This window comes from Haliotis rufescens, unplaced genomic scaffold, assembly GCF_023055435.1.
Source record: "Haliotis rufescens isolate VD_foot unplaced genomic scaffold, xgHalRufe1.0.p SCAF_10, whole genome shotgun sequence".
NCBI lineage: Eukaryota > Metazoa > Mollusca > Gastropoda > Lepetellida > Haliotidae > Haliotis > Haliotis rufescens.
Window position 1 is genome coordinate 10,488,102 of NW_025963780.1, and position 25,312 is coordinate 10,513,413.

Genomic DNA, 25,312 nt, shown 5'->3' on the forward strand with positions numbered 1-25,312 from the left:
TCCAAACAGACACAAGGCACTTTGATGTGAATCAGACATTGAAGATTTCTTGAGCACCACAACACTTCAAAAGACAAAAGGTGGGAATACATGTCCTCTAACATTCTATAGAGAAAGCAAGGCAGCAGAAGAGCTAGCACAGAAATCAATTTACATGATTTAAGATTGATGAACACAGAATGATGATGATGATGATGATGATGATGATGATGATGATGATGATGATGATGTCAGATTTCAAAGGCTTGTGTAACAAAGTAGTTAAATAGTTCCTACAGAGATCACTGACACCTGACTCTAACATGTCATTCAATAACCTCAATGTTAACCTCTTCAACATCAGTGAGACTGTAACACTTTTATGCGCTTACTACTCCATGCACATCTTTCAGTGGAAGCTCTGATACAGCGATCATGAGGATACAGACAGATATGACTATAATTACAATCGGACCTCAGGAGGTCTTGTTTCACCTGGTCACTACAACGGTCTGTCCATCACACAGCATACACAACAGCCAATATTGACTGTTTGATGACATTTATAAGATTTGTGAATTGATCTCCATTAAATTAACAAATCTGTACTTATCATATCCAGATGCAAAATATGGCAAAGAGGCTGGAAAGATATGCAATGTATCGTGATACTAAGTCCAAGATACAGTTCACTTGGGAAGTGCAATTTTGAAAGAAAAGATAAAGAAATGCTGATCTTTTTCTTCCATAAGCCATTTTAAAAAATTAAACTTTCATGTCGATGTTCATATATTTAATATAATTTGTGAAACGCAAATTATTGATACACATTGCTTTCTAACAAAACTGCTGTCGTTTTACTGTACAAACACTATTTTATTATCTAATATAGTTATGAATCCATAATAAGAACACTGTCCTAGTTACAACTTCCTCTCTGATAGTGTATGACTAATGAGGTGAGGTGAAATGAGGTTTAACGTAGCGTCCAAGATTATTTCACTTGTATAGCGATGTGCATGCACATGTGTGTGTGGCTGCTTGTACTAGTCCGGACTGATGCCAATTTATAGTGCTAGCTCACTGAGATACCATGTCGCAGTTTAACTTGTATACCCCACTCAGACACAGTATACTGACTCCGAGCCGAACAGTCCTTGTTTTAGCCTCTTAATGCTTTAGCCTTGTTTTAGCCTCTTAAAGGTAACAACAAGTACCATCTTTTAATGTCTTTTGGTATGAAGCGGACGGGGATCAAACCCCGGACCTTCCGTTCTACGGGCGGTCGCTCTACCACTAGACCTTGGAGGCAGTGTATGAGGAATGAAGTATGGTAGACCCACTTCATGTGTTCTACAACATACAGACAGACTGTGACAATAAAGATCCTCAGTTAGGGCTGGTATCAAAGAGTGAGGAGCACAGACTAGGGTTTGTTTAATCATACCATCTATTATGAACAGAAAAAGACTCCAACTGGAAGCAGTAGAAGATCAACATTTCTTTCCACATTACAAAACAAGGTTTATTCAAATATTACTCTACTGAGTGCATAGTTTTTGATAATTTGTCTCCCAAAACAAAGTCTTGTAGCAAACACAGGCAACACTAAGTCTATCTATAAGAGGGAACACAACCTACCAAACTCAACAGCTGCAAGTCAAACAGAGACAAAATACACATCTATATTCAAAGAAACATGGGAAATTCTACACCAAGTGCCACTTCTGTGAATATTCCTTCAAACACTTTCTCCCACAAGGGAACCAGCTGGTATAATTTCAAAATATCTAACGTCCAAAATAAATCATAATATATATGACCAACCATGGGATGAGGGATCTTATGGGTGAAAAATCACAGTTTTACTTCTCATTATATTTTAATACAAAAGTATCTTAGGACCACAAAAATACAGTTCACAAAATTCAATTCATACATATTAAAGAGATACATGGCCTCAAACATTTGGACTCATTTTCTGCAAAGTCCAATTTTCAGACGCATAACTGTTTGTGTAATAATTGCAGCTTTTAGAAACAAGGTCTGATTAATTGAAAGTTGACATATATGTTGAAATGTTTAGAAATAATGTTTGTATTACATTATGAACTGCCAAGAGAAAAGTAACATATTTTGTAGTCAGCATACATGGCGATTTTGTTTTCAGAGCACAATTGTTATCCCAGCACCCATTAGGTCCCTCTTCTCCTGGTGGCTCACAAATGCCAATTATGAAAGGCCAATAAATTCCCAAGCTAGTTTGATATGGTCTCTGCAGTGATGATTTGATGGTTTAACAGACACTGGCACTTGGAAAGTAGGAGACATACCAGGGAGTATACAAGACTATACATTCCCTATCTAGACAATCAATCAAACAACTACCAATCCCTCAGTACGAGCTAGCCAATCAAATTATCAGCAGACAATTTTCAATGGGCTTGTTGTGATTGGCTGCATATATGACCAGAGACATTTAGCAATATATATAAATTTGAGAACACTATTCAAATAATTTATACAGTTTTATGTTTTCCAGTGTCTCCATGCAGTGAAATATTGTGAATGTAAATTGTAAACCGAATTTGGAAAACATTCTGTGAAACTGAGATAATCTCTGATGAATTAAGAATTATCCTGTTTGGCCACAATAAATAAAAAAATAGATTTCCATCCAAATTCTATTAAAATGTAATGTGGGATTTATGGTATCTGTGGACATCAAATTTCAATGGATGTGATTAAAACAAAGCATCAATGCTTCAGTCTATTAACATACAGCAAAACCCTTAAAGACAAATTCCTACTTGTCCTTATTGGGCAATTTGGCATGGTGCAGGACAACATATTTATTTCATCAAATTCAGAAAGAAAGGAGCATATTTTGCAATTTATGTTTTGTCTGTAGGTATTCAGGGACATGAAAATAATGTGAGGAAGGCGGTTGGGATGAAAATCTAATTTCTGATTATCAATTATGGCCTTCTTTTCATATTTAAAAAATTAAACTAGTGACATAAACTTCATTTACAACAATTAAATCAATATTTTTTAATATTTTTTTTCAGTTCCAGAATTGTGTCGGCTTATTTTGCTCCTACAGTTTTAAGAAGGTGCTACATGCAACCCATGCTACAGATGTATGTGACGGGGGCACCGTACACAGGCATTGTCGGGGAACATCCTACAACAGGGAACATGGTGGTTATAGATGCGTGCTAGAGTCTATATATACCACAACATTACATCATACAGGTTACCTCGTCATAAAACAACCTAGATCCATGCTGATGCCCAAAAATAGTCCAAGATCAAAGTTAGAATGTTTCAATTCTATAATGTCTCACACATAGATCTTAAGTGTAGTTAATTGTGATGAACACATGCAACCCTGATCTGGCCATTAAGTGAGTTGCCAAATCTTTGACTTGCCAAGCCTCTTGATCATACACAGCTTGGACAAATCTCTTGACCAGAGACAGAGAAGACAAGTGTCTTGATCATATATAGACTTGCCAAGTCTACTGACCACACTTTGAATCACCAAGTGTCCTGATCATACAGAGACTTGCCAATTTATTACATAATGGTATCTATTTCAATTAAAAAATAATAAGAAACTAGTCAACTGTTATGACTCAAGGTTAAGTAAACTTTACACACACAATACACACCAGGTAAACGTGAGATAAAGTTGTTAAATGATCCACAACCATGCAAAGAGAGACATCAACATAATAAACAACTTTTGAATGATTAGTTCATTGGGATACACCACACACAACCATGTTAGTGGTGCAGCACTGGGGAGCAGAGACAGTTGTCATGGAAGGCCTAGTGGCAGTTCATGTTGATAATAAATCATTATAGATGAAGTGATTTGTTCTCAAGTGGCTGAAATTCTGCATTCCATTCCTACTCTACTTATAAGTCCATGTTTATCCCACCAGGGTTCACTTCCATAAAGGAATGTCAGCACTAGGGATATTGAACTCTCATGCTCAGACAGTCCTGGTGCTAAGATTGCTTATTGGACAAAAAGATATTTTACTAGACTCAGGCTTCGACTGGGTGTGTAACTGACAGATATTCATCACTGCAGAAAAAAGTTGTCCTGCTTTTATTTGAGGCCTCCCAACCTCATCCATGCTCAATCTCACTAGAATCAGCACTTAGTTGCTGGCTACTGCCACACAACACTCGGAGGATATCCAATCATAGGTAATGGCAGAACGAACTTTCTTTCTCTTGGCTGGCCAATGAAATGACTAACAAGACGTCAACATTAGCCATTCAGAAAGCATGCTTTCTCGAGCTTTACGGTGCTTGTTTCAAACTGGCTACTTCCATCTTCAATTCAAAATTTGAAAGTTGAACAAAAGAGAATTCTTGAAAATAGATGGCCGAGTACTTCCCACTAGCTATGGAAAAGTCTCTTCCATTTTAAATGTCTCTTCCATTGAAGCGGTAGATAAGGAATCATTAACCTTTTCAAGGTTGCATGTTGTAGAAACACACTCTGACTGTCACTTTTCCTATCTGGTAAGCGACACTCTGACTGGTCGGATGACATGACCCATAATGGGATGTCCTCAGATCTTTGTTTAGCGATAGTGAGAACTAAGATCTGTTTTTAATGAGATTGCAAATCCCCAGCTTCTTCTCCTAAGATCCATCATAAACTCCATCTTATCATAACTGAACTGGAGAAACAGCAATAAAACCAGTGAAGTGAGACTGACAGTAAGCCTTCCTGTGAAACTGGGGCCTCTGTTACCCACCTTGTCAAAGCGGGGTTGTCCTCGGATCTTGTACTGGTTTTCACTAGAGAGGTCCAACGTCCTCAATGCTGTGCGGAGGTAGTCAAGCTGCTGGGCTGTCACTGACATCAACCCTGAAACAAACAATAGATGGGGCTTGGTATCTTAGGTGAAGAGGGGGCTGCTTAACTCCACTATTCCAGCTGTACCGAGGTGGCCACAACCAAGTCTGGACAAGCAGACCAATGATATTCCAGCAATATCACGGCTGGGGACATCAGAAATGGACTTCATACATTGTACCCATGTCGGGAATCAACCCCAAGACTTTGGCGTGGTGAGCGAACGCTTTAACCACTAGGCTACCCGACCGCCCCGCCAAGTCACGGAGTCTAGACATTTAATCCAGTTAGTCACCTCAAAATGAGTGCTAAACTGAATGCAGCATACTAAATAATACAAAAATACAAAAATAAATAATACAGTGATCGTTCTGGTTTAAGAAATAAAGAGTGGGGGTTGTTTATGGCATGATAAAACACTGCAGGGAGAATAAACCATGAGGGGCACAACTCCAAGAGGTTTATTCTCCCTGCAGGATTTTATTGTATGATTAACAACGACCACGAGTCGTTTACTTCTTATATGAGATATTAACATCAAGTACAGCATATTCAAATCTCCAGAAATGACGTCATGATAGAACAATGTTTCATCGTGAAATAAACCACTCTTCGTTGTTCTTTTCAATTTACTGCGTAGCTATCTTATATATTGCAATATTTAAGGCACTAAATGTGATTTGAGGATTGAAGGACTCAGTAAAGAGTGTGCTACCTCTCGTGACTGATGAGACAAAACACTGTATACCTGTGGTGAGCCTGTCAGTGTTGTCAAAGAGAGCCCAGCATCCCGACTGGACCATCCCCGTCATCAACTGGAGCATCATGGCTAGTGTCAGATTCTCATTACAGTTGATAGTGAAGATCGTCCTTCCAAGCATCTGGGCGCAGAGCAAATAATATCAAGACAATATCAATATCAATTCTTTTACCCTTAAAACATTATACCCAGACTTTGAAATTCCATGGAACATTTTCTGAAACATGACAACTTGGAGATTAATAAATAGTGGCACTGCACTGTAGGTCACCTGGGTATGTCGTCCAAAGTAAAAAATGTCAACAAAGACAGACATGGCTGTCAACATTGATTTTCACGATTTTCTGAAAAAATACTGAGGACTAAATACTTACACTATAATCAAATATTCTGAAAAAGTATGATGTCATCATAAGGAGAAACGTACATGCTAAAGTTCAGCTCCCTCACACTGGCAATTTCATAGGAGAAGTTTACAGTGCCAAATACGTCTTTAAAAAAGGTCAAAACAAGGTCAAACTTTGATATATTGCAAAAAATGTGTGTTGAAGCTCATGAAATACCAAAATGTCATTACAAAATATACCAACGATGAGCCATCATTGTTGGGAACACGCATGTGAAATTTCCGCTTCATTCTGACGTTTACAGTGTAAGGAAAGGCATTTTGAGAGAATTTAAGAGCATGGTGAAAGTGTAGAGGTAAAAATGTGACAAACATCAAGAAAAATGGATAGTAGCCATATTTAAAATCTGATGCCAAAATTTGAACAAGTTGGGGTATATTCAGTGGTAGGAACAAGAATGGGTGTTTATTAGGAGAAGATGTTTCAACGTGAGACAAACGACTACAGATGACGTCAAAACAATCCATGACACAAGCTCACTTGACTTTCGGTCAGGGGAGATAAAAAGGGACATTGTACTTTGTGTCAGTTGTGAGATTGAGACAATGACTCATGTCATCTTTAATTGCTAGATTTGAATACATCTTTCAACTAGAGTGGTTGCAGAGATAGTGGGTCTTACATGACTTGACTCAAACATGCCAGGACTGCCAACTGAGCCTAGTCCAGAGGGGCCTTGGATTTTGTTTATCCAAAGTTCATTCCTCCATCATCTTACCCTCGCTAGCTCCCTGACTGTCTCTGATTTTCCGGAGCCTGCTGGGCCGACCAGTGCTCCACAGTGAAAGTTCTTTGTCGCCTGTGTGAGTGACAGGAAGGCTCGCTCAGTGAGCGGGGTGAGGACCAGGCTGTGCTGGGGTCCCAGGTACTCGTAGTCGTAGTAGAAGTTGTGGCCCAGCTGCTGGATGTAGCAGGGACTGAACTGGTAGTCAGTGGACACCGTGGTGCGCGTGCGAGTCATCTTCGGGGGCTCCTCTGTACACAGGAACAGCAAGTAGGAAATACCATAACATCATTCCTCATCATATGAAACAAGTGTGTCACTGTTTCAGCTGTGTCACAGCAGTCTTTAAATACCAGTAAGTCTTGCCAGATCAGGCAAAACCAGTGATTGGAGAGCACGAACAACGGTTCCCCCACCATGATGAGTCGGCATATACTTTTTCTTATTATATTATACATTTATATTCTGCACTTATCCAGATACATGTATCTGCTCAAATGCAGTTTAGTTACTTCATAATTAATTAATAATCCTACTTAGATAGTTCAGGAACACTTGACACTGTGACACTGTCCCACATTGTGACCACCTGATCCTCATTAGCCTCCACTCAAGTGGTGCCAGGAAGCTGTCATGGAATCTTCATGGGGCAATAAAAAACATTTGAATATTGGACTAAAAAAGCCCAAATAGCTCAACTGGTTTTTTTAACTAGGGGTGAGGAGGGGGCATGACCATGCTGGTAGAGTTGAAGAATGGATGGTTGTATGTTTCACTGGAACTGATGCACAGCCAAGGCTTGCCACATCACTAAAAGCATGGTAGGGGCTTGGTTTGATCTTGGACTGATTTACCCAGAACAATCTGATGGTCAAATCTCAGTACTCTCCCCAGGGAGTTGGGAACACTACAAGTGCCGTAATCTATGATCAGGGTGAAGATGTAAACAAGCCAAACTAAGAAGTAGTCAACTGACTGTTGAACAGTAAGCACCATATAGCCATCATTAAAAGTATGAAAGACTTAGATCTATGTAGGACTCATATTCTCAGTGAAATGCCATAAATGTAATGAAAGGTTTTATCACAGTAAATTATAAACACAGGAGCAACCAAGAATATAAAAACGTCAGCCTCCTCTGACGACATGGCAGTTGTACTGTGTACATGACCCCCTTCCAGACATGGCATCCATTGCAGGATATTGTACACATCTGCCAAGAAATGAGACAAGCAGCCCGAGATCCACGACCTGCCCCAGATCGGAGTCTGACTACTGTATTCACTGACCTGCTGTGACAGAGACAAGAGAGCGTCTGTTGACAGGCTTGCTGGCGCGACCTGACACGCTGTTCTGCATCTCCGTTACCACGGTCTTGGCTCGTAGAACATTACGGATGTCCATACGGTAGCGAAGAGACTTCAGCCAGTCAAAACTAGTTTCTGAGGGAATCTCACACTGGAGCAGACCTGCAACATTGTGAGTTATACGACTTGATAAAACTCTATGTTTGTGAACAGAATGGATAATACTGCACATAGATTGTACTTGATATGACAAAATCAACATTAAATAAGCTTTGTTTCTTTGACAATAATATTGTCTAATATTGCTTAAGTCTGAAAAACACATTACTGATGAAATGATGTACTGTCAGATAAACTGGTAAATCATGAATAATATTTCAGTAACTTTAGATCATGGAAACTACCAAAAAAACTGTTCAATACCTCAGCAATGGGAGACAAGAAATTGCATTACATTTCACAGAATTCACTACAGGTCAATGAAGTGAGTGAGTTTGGTTTAATGCTGCTTTGAACAGTGTTGCAGTAACATCCTAGCATATCAGCTTACTGTTGGAGGACTGATCCAAGTGCTGCAGGTCTTACATGTTTACCACCAGGCACAGATGGCTTACTGGCAAACCAAAACTCAAGTTGAATCAGGGGCCTTTGGATTCTGGCACGCCCATAAGGGACACAACTCTGCACAGCAAATTTATAGCCCAAGACTACTTGGCCCCCTGTTCCCCCTAAGGTCAACATAAGGGGGTGATGTTACAGCACTGTATGATGACTGACCATCCGTGATGTCCCTGTGGTGTAGGGTCTGCTTGATGAGGCTCGTCAGCAGACACTGCAGCCTCTCTCTCATCTCCAGGCTCAGCTTCTCATTGGTGGAGGTTTCCTTCAGAATGTCCACGTACTGGTCCAGCTTAGCGCACATGTTTGACCTGAAGTAGATGAACAGCGTTAAGTATTTCATTTATACCAAGGTTTAGTCAGCTGAAGTAAAGACCAAGGAGACACAGCTCAGTGACAGTTACCATTTATTTATTTATTTATTTATTTATTTATTTATTTATTTATTTATATAAAAGTCATTCTGACGTGGAGGTAAACTGCAGGTGACCTCTTTAAATCACTGACAGTGATGAAGTCAAGAAATTTATATAACATTATAACATTTAATATTGTGAAAGAGGGTCAATATTACCAGCAGGAGACATAATAAAAGTGAATATATTTATGTTTGATTTATTTCTTTGACCTGGTGCTTTTGAGTAGGGGCAGTGGGCCCATGAAACGAGAAATAAATAATGTGTGGCCACAGAGATAAAAACACATTAACACACAGTCTTGGGGCAACCCCATCCCCACCAATCTTAGCATGACAACTGTTACAGCCTATATCAAAGTATGGAACAAACAGCCTCTTAGCACCAGGATCACTTTCTAGATTGGACAAATACTGGACACTGACTCACCTTGTCAGCTTCAGGTCATCAGGGTCAGGCTCTTAGCACCAGGATCACTTTCTAGACTGGACAAATACTGGACACTGACTCACCTTGTCAGCTTCAGGTCATCAGGGTCAGGCTCTTAGCACCAGGATCACTTTCTAGACTGGACAAATACTGGACACTGACTCACCTTGTCAGCTTCAGGTCATCAGGGTCAGGCTCTTAGCACCAGGATCACTTTCTAGACTGGACAAATACTGGACACTGACTCACCTTGTCAGCTTCAGGTCATCAGGGTCAGGCTCTTAGCACCAGGATCACTTTCTAGATTGGACAAATACTGGACACTGACTCACCTTGTCAGCTTCAGGTCATCAGGGTCAGGCTCTTAGCACCAGGATCACTTTCTAGACTGGACAAATACTGGACACTGACTCACCTTGTCAGCTTCAGGTCATCAGGGTCAGGCTCTTAGCACCAGGATCATTTCTAGACTGGACAAATACTGGACACTGACTCACCTTGTCAGCTTCAGGTCATCAGGGTCAGGCTTCTCAAGGATGCGGGCCACACCCCGCTCCCAGATAATGGCCTCGGACACAAGGACACACTGGATTGGAAACTGCAGCAACCAATGACGGAACGTCTGCTTCATTTCTGACTGCAGCGCCCTCTGTGGGGGAGTAGTGTCGCTAAGCTGAGCTAACTCTTCCAGGATCTGTATTGGTTGTCGTGAACCTAGAGCAACCAGAACACATGTTACATATCATAAGAAATTACACAGGCCATTGTGTGAGGAGAATTAGGCATCCAACAATGACAAGTTGGGTATGAAAATCTCATCATAGCATGTTGCCTTGAAACAATGCAGACAAAGAAAGTGACATATAAATAAAAAACTATAAACAAAAACATATTTGTTTGAAAAAGTATTGTTGTATGCCTTGTTGATGACACAAACTGGAAGGGTTGAAAGTGCATGAACAGAGTTGAAGTTTAGGAACAATATTTTTATTCTATGGATTAACTGAAATTTGGTAAAATAAAAATGACTTCATGAGCTGAACATAAATCAACCCTAACAATACCTATTATTTTTCTTGCTTTACTTCTGTGAATATGTTATCTGCACAGTTATGACACACATCTCAAACACTTGGACATTGGCAGCCATTAAGTCACACAGTCAGCAAACAGTATTTCACCTTCAGTGTCTAAATGAGTGAATGTGAATGTTGTTTTAAGCTGTGGTCAGGAATATTCTATTGGCGGCCATTCGGTCATAAAATACAAAGTTGAAATAAAGGACATAAGTACGCAATAATAGTCAAATGTTATGAAGAAAGGATTAAATGTTACTAATAAACTCAGAATGTTTTACAAATTGCAGCACCATCTGGTGTTCTTTATTTTCAACGTCATTTGGCCGTTTAGTGTCCTTTTGTGCGCACTGACGTTCTTCAGTACACATTGTTCTTTCTTTTCATATGACGTCTTTTCGTAACATTTGACTATTGTATTGCATACTTTCGACCTTCATTTCAACTTGTATTTTTTAACTGAATTGCCACCATAGTATACAGCTGCATGGCCTGGGCCTCAGGGCCAGTGCTTCACGAACAAGCAACGGTCAATGAAGCCTTATATAAGGACATACTTTCAGCCACAATGTGAGCACTTGGGTTCCTCATTTGAGTAAAGTCTTAATTACTCTTCAACAATGACTTTGACCTTGGAACATTGACATATATGAAACACAATCCTTCTATCAGTCGTAATTGAACCTTTATTAGATGTAAATATGAATAATATTGAAATTTGAAAACATTACAGTTCTATGCCTGTGAAAAGCTTCATGAACATACTTTGAGTCATTTTAGTAGGGTGTTTAAAACCAAGACATATCTCCTACTTGAAGAATTGAATAATTTGATAATGAAACAAATTAATTACATTTGAAAATAAAACAATATTAAAAGAAGACAAATGTGTTGTAGTGAGTGATGTAAACACTGACCTGGACAGCTTCAGTTCCAGTTGTTTGTACAACTATTTATCATATAAAAATTAAAAAACCCAAAACATATATTTCTTTAACAACATAAAAATTCCTTGTGTACTCAACCTAAACCTTACACTGACTTCAGAGAGGATTGGCATGATCTTTGCATAGTTGAAATATACAAGAAACAATCACTGGCTTTGATATACAATCAAGGGTTAGTCACACACACAGATTAACACGTAATTAAGATATATTTCACAACTGTCATCTTTCATTATAATAAAGAAGTGAGTGACTGACTGTTTGGTTTATGCCGCAGTCAGCAATATTCCAGCCATATCAGGACAGCCTGTAAATAATCAAAACCACGCCAGACAAACCTGTGGTTGTAACCATGAGCCACATCCCATGTCCTGTGAGGACCCTTGATAGTCAAGGATAACCCCATAAGTCAGCAATATACAGCTATATCAAGGATAACCCCATACAGTCAGCAATATACAGCTATATCAAGGATAACCAACATACAGTCAGCAATATACAGCCATATCAAGGATAACCCCATAAGTCAGCAATATACAGCTATATCAAGGATAACCCCATACAGTCAGCAATATACAGCCATATCAAGGATAACCCCATACAGTCAGCAATATACAGCCATATCAAGGATAACCCCATACAGTCAGCAATATACAGCCATATCAAGGATAACCCCATACAGTCAGCAATATACAGCCATATCAAGGATAACCCCATAAGTCAGCAATATACAGCCATATCAAGGATAACCCCATAAGTCAGCAATACACAGCCATATCAAGGATAACCCTATAGAGTGAGCAATATACAGCCATATCAAAGATAACCCCATACAGTCAGCAATATACAGCCATATTAAGGATAACCCCATAAGTCAGCAATACACAGCCATATCAAGGATAACCCCATACAGTCAGCAATAAACAGCCATATCAAGGATAACCCCATACAGTCAGCAATATACAGCCATATCAAGGATAACCCCATAAGTCAGCAATATACAGCTATATCAAAGATAACCCCTACAGTCAGCAATAAACAGCCATATCAAGGACTGCTACATCAAGGATAACCCCATACAGTCAGCAATATACAGCTACATCAAGGATAACCCCATATAGTCAGCAATATTCAGCCAAATCAAAGATAACCCCATACAGTCAGCAATATACAGCCATATCAAGGATAACCCCATACAGTCAGCAATATACAGCCATATCAAGGATAACCCCATACAGTCAGCAATATACAGCTATATCAAGGATAACCCCATACAGTCAGCAATATTCAGCCAAATCAAAGATAACCCCATACAGTCAGCAATATACAGCCATATCAAGGATAACCCCATACAGTCAGCAATATACAGCCATATCAAGGATAACCCCATAAGTCAGCAATATACAGCTATATCAAAGATAACCCTATACAGTCAGCAATATTCAGCCAAATCAAAGATAACCCCATACAGTCAGCAATATTCAGCCAAATCAAAGATAACCCCATACAGTCAGCAATATACAGCCATATCAAGGATAACCCCATACAGTCAGCAATATACAGCCATATCAAGGATAACCCCATAAGTCAGCAATATACAGCTATATCAAAGATAACCCTATACAGTCAGCAATATACAGCTATATCAAGGATAACCCCATACAGTCAGCAATATACAGCCATATCAAGGATAACCCCATAAGTCAGCAATATACAGCTATATCAAAGATAACCCTATACAGTCAGCAATATTCAGCCAAATCAAAGATAACCCCATACAGTCAGCAATATTCAGCCAAATCAAAGATAACCCCATACAGTCAGCAATATACAGCCATATCAAGGATAACCCCATACAGTCAGCAATATACAGCCATATCAAGGATAACCCCATAAGTCAGCAATATACAGCTATATCAAAGATAACCCTATACAGTCAGCAATATACAGCTATATCAAGGATAACCCCATACAGTCAGCAATATACAGCTATATCAAAGATAACCCCATCATTCAGCAATACACAGCCATATCAAGGATAACCCCATACAGTCAGCAATATACAGCTATATCAAGGATAACCCCATACAGTCAGCAATATTCAGCCAAATCAAAGATAACCCCATACAGTCAGCAATATACAGCCATATCAAGGATAACCCCATAAGTCAGCAATATACAGCTATATCAAAGATAACCCTATACAGTCAGCAATATACAGCTATATCAAGGATAACCCCATACAGTCAGCAATATATAGCTATATCAAAGATAACCCTATACAGTCAGCAATAAACAGCTAAATCAAAGATAACCCCATACAGTCAGCACTATACAGCTATATCAAGGATAACCCCATACAGTCAGCAATATACAGCTATATCAAAGATAACCCTATACAGTCAGCAATATACAGCTATATCAAAGTTAATCCTAAACAGTCAGCAATATACAGATATATCATGGCTAACCCCTGGCAGCAATATACAGTTATATCAAGGATAACTCTATACAGTCATGATATACAGATATATCATGGCTAACCCCTGGCAGCAATATACAGTTATATCAAGGATAACTCTATACAGTCATGATATACAGATATATCAATTATAACCCAATACAGTCAGCAATATACAGCTATATCAAAGTTAATCCTAAACAGTCAGCAATATACAGATATATCATGGCTAACCCCTGGCAGCAATATACAGTTATATCAAGGATAACTCTATACAGTCATGATATACAGATATATCATGGCTAACCCCTGGCAGCAATATACAGTTATATCAAGGATAACTCTATACAGTCATGATGTACAGATATATCAATTATAACCCAATACAGTCAGCAATATACAGATATATCAAGGATAACTCTATACAATCACGATATACAGATATATCATGGCTAACCCCTGGCAGCAATATACAGTTATATCAAGGATAACTTTATACAGTCATGATATACAGATATATCAATTATAACCCAATACAGTCAGCAATATACAGATATATCAAGGATAACTCTATACAATCACGATATACAGATATATCATGGCTACCCCCCCCCCCCCCCCCCCCCTTAATCAATATACAGATATATCAACATCAACAGGATCACATCTGTGTCCTCAAAACCCATCGGCCATGGTGGTCACCCGATTCTTATCACCTCGTAATTGAGGTATTGGGAAATCCAACAGTGACAAAAATAGTTTGACTTTTAGGAGAGTAATTTCTTGAATTTTATACTTATTTTGAAAATCTTTTAAAAAATATAATAAGCAAATCTGTGCAAGGACAACAAACCCAAACAACTCTGAACCATAAAACAGAAGGCAAGTGTTAGATGACATACACAAAGTCTAGAACTCACATCATCATGACCATGTCACTCCCAGATTATTTTACAGCTATGATATTTAAGGTTATGCGTGCAGGAACCCCCCAATGCTGTTAGTACCAAGCCTCGCCATGAAGCCATGTTAATACAAACACCAGGTTACAGCCTTGGCCAGACACAAACAGGTATATATCAGCAGGAGAGTTAGCTTGTCACCGGGGCCACAATTACATACCATATTTATCAAAACCAAACACTGAAATTAAGGGAAGAAGGAACATCAGAGTAACAACAACGCAGTGCCTCCAGAGTAATGTCCTACCAATATTGAACCTAATTGTCAGTGAGAAATTGAACTCAATTAAACACCAAGTTCAAACAAGTGTTAACATCAGCATACTAGTTCAAGAATATCAATGTACACATTCATGTTATGACACATATTAAACTCAAATGTATCTCACAGTTGACACAGTCAACTTAATGTCGAAGGAAAGCCCGAAGTGATGCAGGTCTCAGACGTTTACCACTTCGGTGAAACCCACGAGCACGGGTCTGGTGCTGACAAACCTAGAAACATAATCGGGTGAGCCCGGGATTTGAACCCACAATCATAGATTTCTGCCGTGCCCAACGGATGCAACTCTGCATAGCGAATCGCGACACCTTAGACGACTGGGCCACCCTTGCCCCCCATCACCCAAGGAGTGTGTCATAGTTGAATGTTTGCCTGATGTGACAAAGCATACCAAACACACAAGTTCTACACTGTTTACATGGTCAGTGACTGAGAACAAACTGTTTCTATTTCTTTCAATCTGATTTTGTTTACTGATCTATGAACTATATCTATCACTTGGCTTAATATACTACAGTTCTACATGGCCATTATTTAAATAGTCTTGAAAGTGTAGTGTTATGTGACATGTTACATGACACAGTCAGCCTTACCTTCCTCCATGCGGGCTTGTACACATGCCTGCAGCATGACAGTCATGGTGTTTTTACTGAGGTTCTCAAGACTGCGCAGCCACTTGGTTGCCTGGGGGAAGCTGTCCAGCTTAGCATAGAGCGGTACCTCCTCTCCCAGGTTGCCTACCACAGACACCACCTGGAGCTTGTCAGCTGTAACACAGAAACAGTATCAACAATATTACCCTGTAGAGCGAACAGTTTTACAAAATAGGACCAAAAGTTTTACCCTGAAGAATGAACAGTTTCACCCAGTAGAAAGAGCATTGCTTATACATGTAGGTTGAACAGTTTTACTCTATATGATGAACAGTTTTACCCTGAAGGATGAACAGTTTTACCCTGAAGGATGAACAGTTTTACCCTGAAGGATGAACAGTTTTACCCTGAAGGATGAACAGTTTTACCCTGAAGGATGAACAGTTTTACCCTGAAGGATGAACAGTTTTACACTGAAGGATGAACAGTTTTACACTGAAGGATGAACAGTTTTACTCTGTATGATGAATAGTTTTACTTTGTATGATGAACAGTTTTACTTGGTATGATGAACAGTTTTATCCTGAAGGATCAACAGTTTTACCCTGAAGGATCAACAGTTTTACCCTGAAGGATCAACAGTTTTACCCTGTATGATGAACAGTTTTACCCTGAAGGATGAACAGTTTTACCCTGTATCAAAACAGTTTTACCCTGTATGATGAACAGTTTTACCCTGAAGGATCAACAATTTTACTTGGTATGATGAACAGTTTGACCCTGTATGATGAACAGTTTGAACCTGTATGATGAACAGTTTTACACAGCAGGATGAACTTTTTTACCCTGAAGGATGAACTTTTACCCTGCGGCATAAAATGTTTCACCCAGTAGGATGAACAGTTTTACCCCAAAAGCTGAACAAGTTTACTCTGTAGGGTGAACAGTTTTACCCTGAAGGATGAACAGTTTTACCCTGAAGGGTGAACAGTTTTACTCTGTAGGATGAAATGTTTTACCCTTTAGGATTAACAGTTCTACCCTAAAGGGTGAACAGTTTTACCCTGTAGGGTGAATAGTTTTACGATGTAGGATTAACAGTTTTACCCTGAAGGGTGAATAGTTTTACCATGTAGGATTAACAGTTTTTACCCTAAAGGGTGAACAGTTTTACACTGTAGGGTGAAATGTTTTACCCTGTGGGATTAACAGTTTTACCCTGAAGGGTGAATAGTTTTACCATGTAGGATTAACAGTTTTAGCCTGAAGGGTGAACAGTTTTACACTGTAGGGTGAAATGTTTTACCCTGTGGGATTAACAGTTTTACCCTGAAGGGTGAATAGTTTTACCATGTAGGATTAACAGTTTTACCCTGAAGGGTGAATAGTTTTACCATGTAGGATTAACAGTTTTACCCTGAAGGGTGAATAGTTTTACCATGTAGGATTAACAGTTTTAGCCTGAAGGATGAACAGTTTTACACTGTAGGGTGAACAGTTTTACACTGTAGGATTAACAGTTTTACCCTGAAGGGTGAACAGTTTTACCATGTAGGATTAACAGTTTTACCCTGAAGGGTGAATAGTTTTACCATGTAGGATTAACAGTTTTACCCTGAAGGGTGAACAGTTTTATTTGGTAGGGTGAAATGTTTTACCCTGTGGGATTAACAGTTTTACCCGGAAGGGTGAATAGTTTTACCATGTAGGATTAACAGTTTTACCCTGAAGGGTGAATACTTTTACCATGTAGGATTAACAGTTTTACCATGTAGGATTAAGTTTTACCCTGAAGGGTCAATAGTTTTACCATGTAGGATTAACAGTTTTAGCCTGAAGGGTGAACAATTTTAAACTGTAGGGTGAAATGTTTTACCCTGTGGGATTAACAGTTTTAGCCTGAAGGGTGAACAGTTTTACACTGTAGGATTAACAGTTTTACCCTGAAGGGTGAACAGTTTTACCATGTAGGATTAACAGTTTTACCCTGAAGGGTGAACAGTTTTACCATGTAGGATTAACAATTTTACCATGTAGGATTAACAGTTTTACCCTGAAGGGTGAACAGTTTTACCATGTAGGATTAACAGTTTTAGACTGAAGGGTGAATAGTTTTACACTGTAGGATTAACAGTTTTACCATGTAGGATTAACAGTTTTACCCTGAAGGGTGAACAGTTTTACCATGTAGGATTAACAGTTTTAGCCTGAAGGGTGAATAGTTTTACACTGTAGGATTCACAGTTTTACCCTGAAGGGTGAACAGTTTTATTTGGTAGGGTGAAATGTTTTACCCTGTGGGATTAACAGTTTTACCCTGAAGGGTGAACAGTTTTACCATGTAGGATTAACAGTTTTACCCTGAAGGGTGAACAGTTTTACCATGTAGGATTAACAGTTTTACACTGTAGGATTATCAGTTTTACCCTGAAGGGTGAACAGTTTTATTTGGTAGGGTGAAATGTTTTACCCTGTGGGATTAACAGTTTTACCCTGAAGGGTGAACAGTTTTACCATGTAGGAGAAACAGTTTTATAGTTACATAATAAGTCAACAGCAAAAAGGAGAAATACCATTCAGGGCAAAGTCCAGGGTGGAGTTGAGTGATGTAATCTCTGGGGGTAGGGCGAAGATGAGGTTCTGTATCCCAGGGAAGCACCTGCGGACATAGGGGATCAGTGCCTTGGGGTTACGTGAGATGCCAGACATGTCCACCATCTCTTGGTCACTCAGGAAGTACAGCCGCGGGAACTGAGTACGGGACTTTTCAATATAGACATTGATGTCCTTCAAGATCTCCTCCTGAAAGTGTTAAATGTAAGATGCTGGAGAATCACCTGTCACAACCCAGTGGGATAACTGGAACTCTGAGGACTGACTACACAGGGATAAACCAACATAAACATTTGGGGCTTTATGTGAGAGAGGTCTAACAACCAACTAATGTGTATATGAAGTCTGTCTAACAACCTATGCTGTGTGTGTATGAGAGACAGTACTTAACTGTATGTGTATGAGAGACAGCACCTACCTGTGTGTGTGAGAGACAGCACCTTCCTGTGTATGAGAGACAGAACCTACCTGTATGTATGAGAGACAGTACTTAACTATGTGTGTATGAGAGACAGAACCTACCTGTGTGTGTATGAGAGACAGTACCAACCTGTGTGTATGAGAGACAGCACCTACCTGTGTGTATGAGAGACAGCACTTACCTGTGTGTGTGAGAGACAGCACCTACCTGTGTGTATGAGAGACAGCACCTACCTGTGTGTGTGAGAGACAGCACCTACCTGTGTGTATGGGAGACAGAACCTACCTGTGTGTGTGAGAGACAGAACCTACCTGTGTGTGTGAGAGACATCACCTTCCTGTGTATGAGAGACAGAACCCACCTGTATGTATGAGAGACAGTACTTAACTGTGTGTGTATGAGAGACAGAACCTACCTGTGTGTGTGAGAGACAGCACCTTCCTGTGTGTATGGGAGACAGCACCCACCTGTGTGTGTATGAGAGACAGCACCTACCTGTGTGTGTGAGAAACAGCACCTACCTGTGTGTATGGGAGACAGAACCTACCTGTGTGTGTGAGAGACAGCACCTTCCTGTGTATGAGAGACAGAACCTACCTGTGTGTGTATGAGAGACAGACCTGCCTGTGTGTGTGTATGAGAGACAGAACCTACCTGTGTGTGTGAGAGACAGCACCTACCTGTGTGTGTGAGAGACAGCACCTTCTTGTGTATGAGAGACAGAACCTACCTGTGTGTGTATGAGAGACAGACCTACCTGTGTGTGTGTATGAGAGACAGCACCTACCTGTGTGTGTATGAGAGACAGCACCTACCTGTGTGTGTGAGAGACAGCACCTTCCCGTGTATGAGAGACAGAACCTACCTGTGTGTGTATGAGAGACAGACCTACTTGTGTGTGTATGAGAGACAGCACCTACCTGTGTATGTATGAGAGACAGCACCTACCTGTGTGTGTATGAGAGACAGCACCTTCCTGTATGTGTATGAAAGACAGTACCTACCTGTGTGTGTATGAGAGACAGTACTTAACTGTGTGTGTATGAGAGACAGAACCTACCTGTGTGTATGAGAGACAGCACCTTCCTGTGTGTATGGGAGACAGAACCTACCTGTGTGTGTATGAGAGACAGCACCTACCTGTGTGTATGAGAGACAGCACCTTCCTGTGTATGAGAGACAGAACCTACCTGTGTGTGTATGAGAGACAGAACCTACCTATGTGTGTATGAGAGACAGCACCTACCTGTGTGTGTATGAGGGACAGCACCTACCTGTGTGTGTATGAGAGACAGCAGCATGGAGCGGAGATTGTTCCCCTGCAGGAAGCGGTACCCCTTCTCTCCCCACTTCCTGCCCACGACAGACATGACACTGGAGTCATTGGACACCACACGCATCCAGTCCTGGAATAATGCATAGAAGATTGAGACAACCAAGCACACCATTCACTACTCGGATACCACACGCATCCAGTCCTGGAATAATGCATAGAAGACTGAGACAACCAAGCACACCATTCACTACTCGGATACCACACGCATCCAGTCCTGGAATAATGCATAGAAGATTGAGACAACCAAGCACACCATTCACTTCTCGGATACCACACGCATCCAGTCCTGGAATAATGCATAGAAGACTGTGACAACCAAGCACACCATTCACTTCTCGGAAACCACACGCATCCAGTCCTGGAATAATGCATAGAAGACTGAGACAACCAAGCACACCATTCACTTCTTGGATACCACACGCATCCAGTCCTGGAATAATGCATAGAAGACTGTGACAACCAAGCACACCATTCACTTCTCGGAAACCACATGCATCCAGTCCTGGAATAATGCATAGAAGACTGAGACAACCAAGCACACCATTCACTACTCGGATACCACACGCATCCAGTCCTGGAATAATGCATAGAAGACTGAGACAACCAAGCACACCATTCACTACTCGGATACCACACGCATCCAGTCCTGGAATAATGCATAGAAGACTGAGACAACCAAGCACACCATTCACTACTCGGATACCACACGCATCCAGTCCTGGAATAATGCATAGAAGACTGAGACAACCAAGCACACCATTCACTACTTGGATACCACACGCATCCAGTCCTGGAATAATGCATAGAAGACTGAGACAACCAAGCACACCATTCACTACTCGGATACCACATGCATCCAGTCCTGGAATAATGCATAGAAGACTGAGACAACCAAGCACACCATTCACTACTCGGATACCACACGCATCCAGTCCTGTAATAATGCATAGAAGACTGAGACAACCAAGCACACCATTCACTACTCGGATACCACACGCATCCAGTCCTGGAATAATGCATAGAAGACTGAGACAACCAAGCACACCATTCACTTCTCGGATACCACACGCATCCAGTCCTGGAATAATGCATAGAAGACTGAGACAACCAAGCACACCATTCACTACTCGGATACCACACGCATCCAGTCCTGGAATAATGCATAGAAGACTGAGAAAACCAAGCACACCATGCACTACTCGGAAACCACACGCATCCAGTCCTGGAATAATGCATAGAAGACTGAGACAACCAAGCACACCATTCACTACTCGGATACCACACGCATCCAGTCCTGGAATAATGCATAGAAGACTGAGACAACCAAGCACACCATTCACTACTCGGATACCACACGCATCCAGTCCTGGAATAATGCATAGAAGACTGAGACAACCAAGCACACCATTCACTACTCGGATACCACACGCATCCAGTCCTGGAATAATGCATAGAAGATTGAGACAACCAAGCACACCATTCACTACTCGGATACCACACGCATCCAGTCCTGGAATAATGCATAGAAGACTGAGACAACCAAGCACACCATTCACTTCTCGGATACCACACGCATCCAGTCCTGGAATAATGCATAGAAGACTGAGACAACCAAGCACACCATTCACTACTCGGATACCACATGCATCCAGTCCTGGAATAATGCATAGAAGACTGAGACAACCAAGCACACCATTCACTACTCGGATACCACACGCATCCAGTCCTGGAATAATGCATAGAAGACTGAGACAACCAAGCACACCATCCACTACTCGGATACCACACGCATCCAGTCCTGGAATAATGCATAGAAGACTGAGACAACCAAGCACACCATTCACTTCTCGGATACCACACGCATCCAGTCCTGGAATAATGCATAGAAGACTGAGACAACCAAGCACACCATTCACTTCTCGGATACCACACGCATCCAGTCCTGGAATAATGCATAGAAGACTGTGACAACCAAGCACACCATTCACTTCTCGGAAACCACACGCATCCAGTCCTGGAATAATGCATAGAAGACTGAGACAACCAAGCACACCATTCACTACTCGGATACCAAACGCATCCAGTCCTGGAATAATGCATAGAAGACTGAGACAACCAAGCACACCATTCACTACTCGGATACCACACGCATCCAGTCCTGGAATAATGCATAGAAGACTGAGACAACCAAGCACACCATTCACTACTCGGATACCACATGCATCCAGTCCTGGAAGAATGCATAGAAGACTGAGACAACCAAGCACACCATTCACTACTTGGATACCACACGCATCCAGTCCTGGAATAATGCATAGAAGACTGAGACAACCAAGCACACCATTCACTACTCGGATACCACACGCATCCAGTCCTGGAATAATGCATAGAAGACTGAGACAACCAAGCACACCATTCACTACTCGGATACCACATGCATCCAGTCCTGGAATAATGCATAGAAGACTGAGACAACCAAGCACACCATTCACTACTCGGATACCACACGCATCCAGTCCTGGAATAATGCATAGAAGACTGAGACAACCAAGCACACCATTCACTACTCGGAAACCACACGCATCCAGTCCTGGAATAATGCATAGAAGACTGAGACAACCAAGCACACCATTCACTACTCGGATACCACACGCATCCAGTCCTGGAATAATGCATAGAAGACTGAGACAACCAAGCACACCATTCACTACTCGGATACCACACGCATCCAGTCCTGGAATAATGCATAGAAGACTGAGACAACCAAGCACACCATTCACTACTCGGATACCACACGCATCCAGTCCTGGAATAATGCATAGAAGACTGAGACAACCAAGCACACCATTCACTACTCGGATACCACATGCATCCAGTCCTGGAATAATGCATAGAAGACTGAGACAACCAAGCACACCATTCACTTCTCGGATACCACACGCATCCAGTCCTGGAATAATGCATAGAAGACTGAGACAACCAAGCACACCATTCACTACTCGGATACCACATGCATCCAGTCCTGGAATAATGCATAGAAGACTGAGACAACCAAGCACACCATTCACTACTCGGATACCACACGCATCCAGTCCTGGAATAATGCATAGAAGACTGAGACAACCAAGCACACCATCCACTACTCGGATACCACACGCATCCAGTCCTGGAATAATGCATAGAAGACTGAGACAACCAAGCACACCATTCACTTCTCGGATACCACACGCATCCAGTCCTGGAATAATGCATAGAAGACTGAGACAACCAAGCACACCATTCACTACTCGGATACCACACGCATCCAGTCCTGGAATAATGCATAGAAGATTGAGACAACCAAGCACACCATTCACTTCTCGGATACCACACGCATCCAGTCCTGGAATAATGCATAGAAGACTGAGACAACCAAGCACACCATTCACTACTCGGATACCACACGCATCCAGTCCTGGAATAATGCATAGAAGACTGAGACAACCAAGCACACCATTCACTACTCGGATACCACACGCATCCAGTCCTGGAATAATGCATAGAAGACTGAGACAACCAAGCACACCATCCACTACTCGGATACCACACGCATCCAGTCCTGGAATAATGCATAGAAGACTGAGACAACCAAGCACACCATTCACTACTCGGATACCACACGCATCCAGTCCTGGAATAATGCATAGAAGACTGAGACAACCAAGCACACCATTCACTACTCGGATACCACACGCATCCAGTCCTGGAATAATGCATAGAAGACTTAGACAACCAAGCATACCATTCACTACTCGGATACCACTGGGCAGTGAGTCATTATTCTGTTGACATCAAAGATAATCAACCAGTACACATTATAACATCCGATTTGTTTCTTTATCTGCCATTCAGAATGGTCCAATCAAGTTCATGTTATGAGACACATATTCTCTTTAAAGCAACTCTAGTGTCAGCAACTTCTGAAGGGTCTTCACTTGCCTGTTGGGAATACCTGTTTCGTTATACGTCAGTGGCTCATTTGATTTGCCTTGATTCGATATTTCATGTTATGAATAAGCTGTGATATAGTATTTCACAACAGTCCTGTTATCGAGAATTTGCAAATAAATTACATTTTTTATGTGAAATGACTCTTTTTGTCTCTCTTGTGAATTGGTATAATCTGTTATCTTTTCTTATGTCGAAATAGGGAATGCTTTGCAACCAAACCTTGAACTGGTTGTGAACTTGCTCTTCAAACTTGGTTGCCTGTCCGGAGAATTTCCGATACAGTTCGGGCTTCTCAAATATCTTCAGCAGATACAACCACTGTAAAGCAGAGAGCATGACTTCAAGTTGTACAGCAACACTGCTTTAAATTATTATTTGCATATTTTGTTTGCAGGAAGGTATAAGGGTGTCATTTGGGCTGGCTTTAATGTCCCATGAAGTCCTCGATGAATCATCTATAACGTTATTTACATTCTGAAGAATAATTTACCTTTTGGACATGAAAGAAACTCAAATTCAACTGAATTGAATGTTATCACTAATATGAAAAAAACACTTGTTTGCTCAGACGCTGTTGTGTCACTTTGAGTCAACAAGGAATGTTAGATTAGCTTCAGTTGGGAACTGAGGAGATCAATTATATTGATTACATGAATCATGCTTGCACAGATGTGTAACTGTCTCACCTTTCTCTGTGACGTGAGCCAGAGATCTGTGATCTCATCCACCTGTCTGAGGGCACGACACCAGTGCGTCACAGTTTCCTCCATGTCCCCCAGGTAGGGAGAGCAGGCCATGGCATCCAGGCTGATACGACTGTCCTGAAGTAGAAACACCACAATACATGGAGGCTGATACGACTGTCCTGAAGTAGAAACACCACAATACATGGAGGCTGATACGACTGTCCTGAAGTAGGAACACCACAATACATGGAGGCTGATACGACTGTCCTGAAGTAGAAACACCACAATACATGGAGCCTGATACGACTGTCCTGAAGTAGAAACACCACAATACATGGAGCCTGATACGACTGTCCTGAAGTAGAAACACCACAATACATGGAGGCTGATACGACTGTCCTCAAGTAGGAACACCACAA

At 41.0% G+C, this 25,312-nt stretch overlaps 1 protein-coding gene across 1 annotated transcript in view; it reads right to left on the reverse strand.

The window, feature by feature from the left end:
- The window catches only part of LOC124145313 (dynein heavy chain domain-containing protein 1-like), a 225,660-nt gene that overhangs the window by 142,856 nt on the left and 57,492 nt on the right, over positions 1 to 25,312 (reverse strand). Inside the window, exons 30-41 of the mRNA XM_048386779.1 lie at positions 24,894 to 25,028; positions 24,427 to 24,525; positions 20,156 to 20,287; positions 18,421 to 18,649; positions 15,848 to 16,021; positions 10,023 to 10,239; positions 8,840 to 8,991; positions 8,045 to 8,224; positions 6,750 to 7,006; positions 5,613 to 5,745; positions 4,764 to 4,876; positions 1,621 to 1,632 (exon numbers count right to left, since the gene is read on the reverse strand). Of these exons, the coding sequence (XP_048242736.1) occupies positions 1,621 to 1,632; positions 4,764 to 4,876; positions 5,613 to 5,745; positions 6,750 to 7,006; positions 8,045 to 8,224; positions 8,840 to 8,991; positions 10,023 to 10,239; positions 15,848 to 16,021; positions 18,421 to 18,649; positions 20,156 to 20,287; positions 24,427 to 24,525; positions 24,894 to 25,028 (1,833 nt within the window). The remainder of the gene's footprint in view (positions 1 to 1,620; positions 1,633 to 4,763; positions 4,877 to 5,612; positions 5,746 to 6,749; positions 7,007 to 8,044; positions 8,225 to 8,839; positions 8,992 to 10,022; positions 10,240 to 15,847; positions 16,022 to 18,420; positions 18,650 to 20,155; positions 20,288 to 24,426; positions 24,526 to 24,893; positions 25,029 to 25,312) is intronic.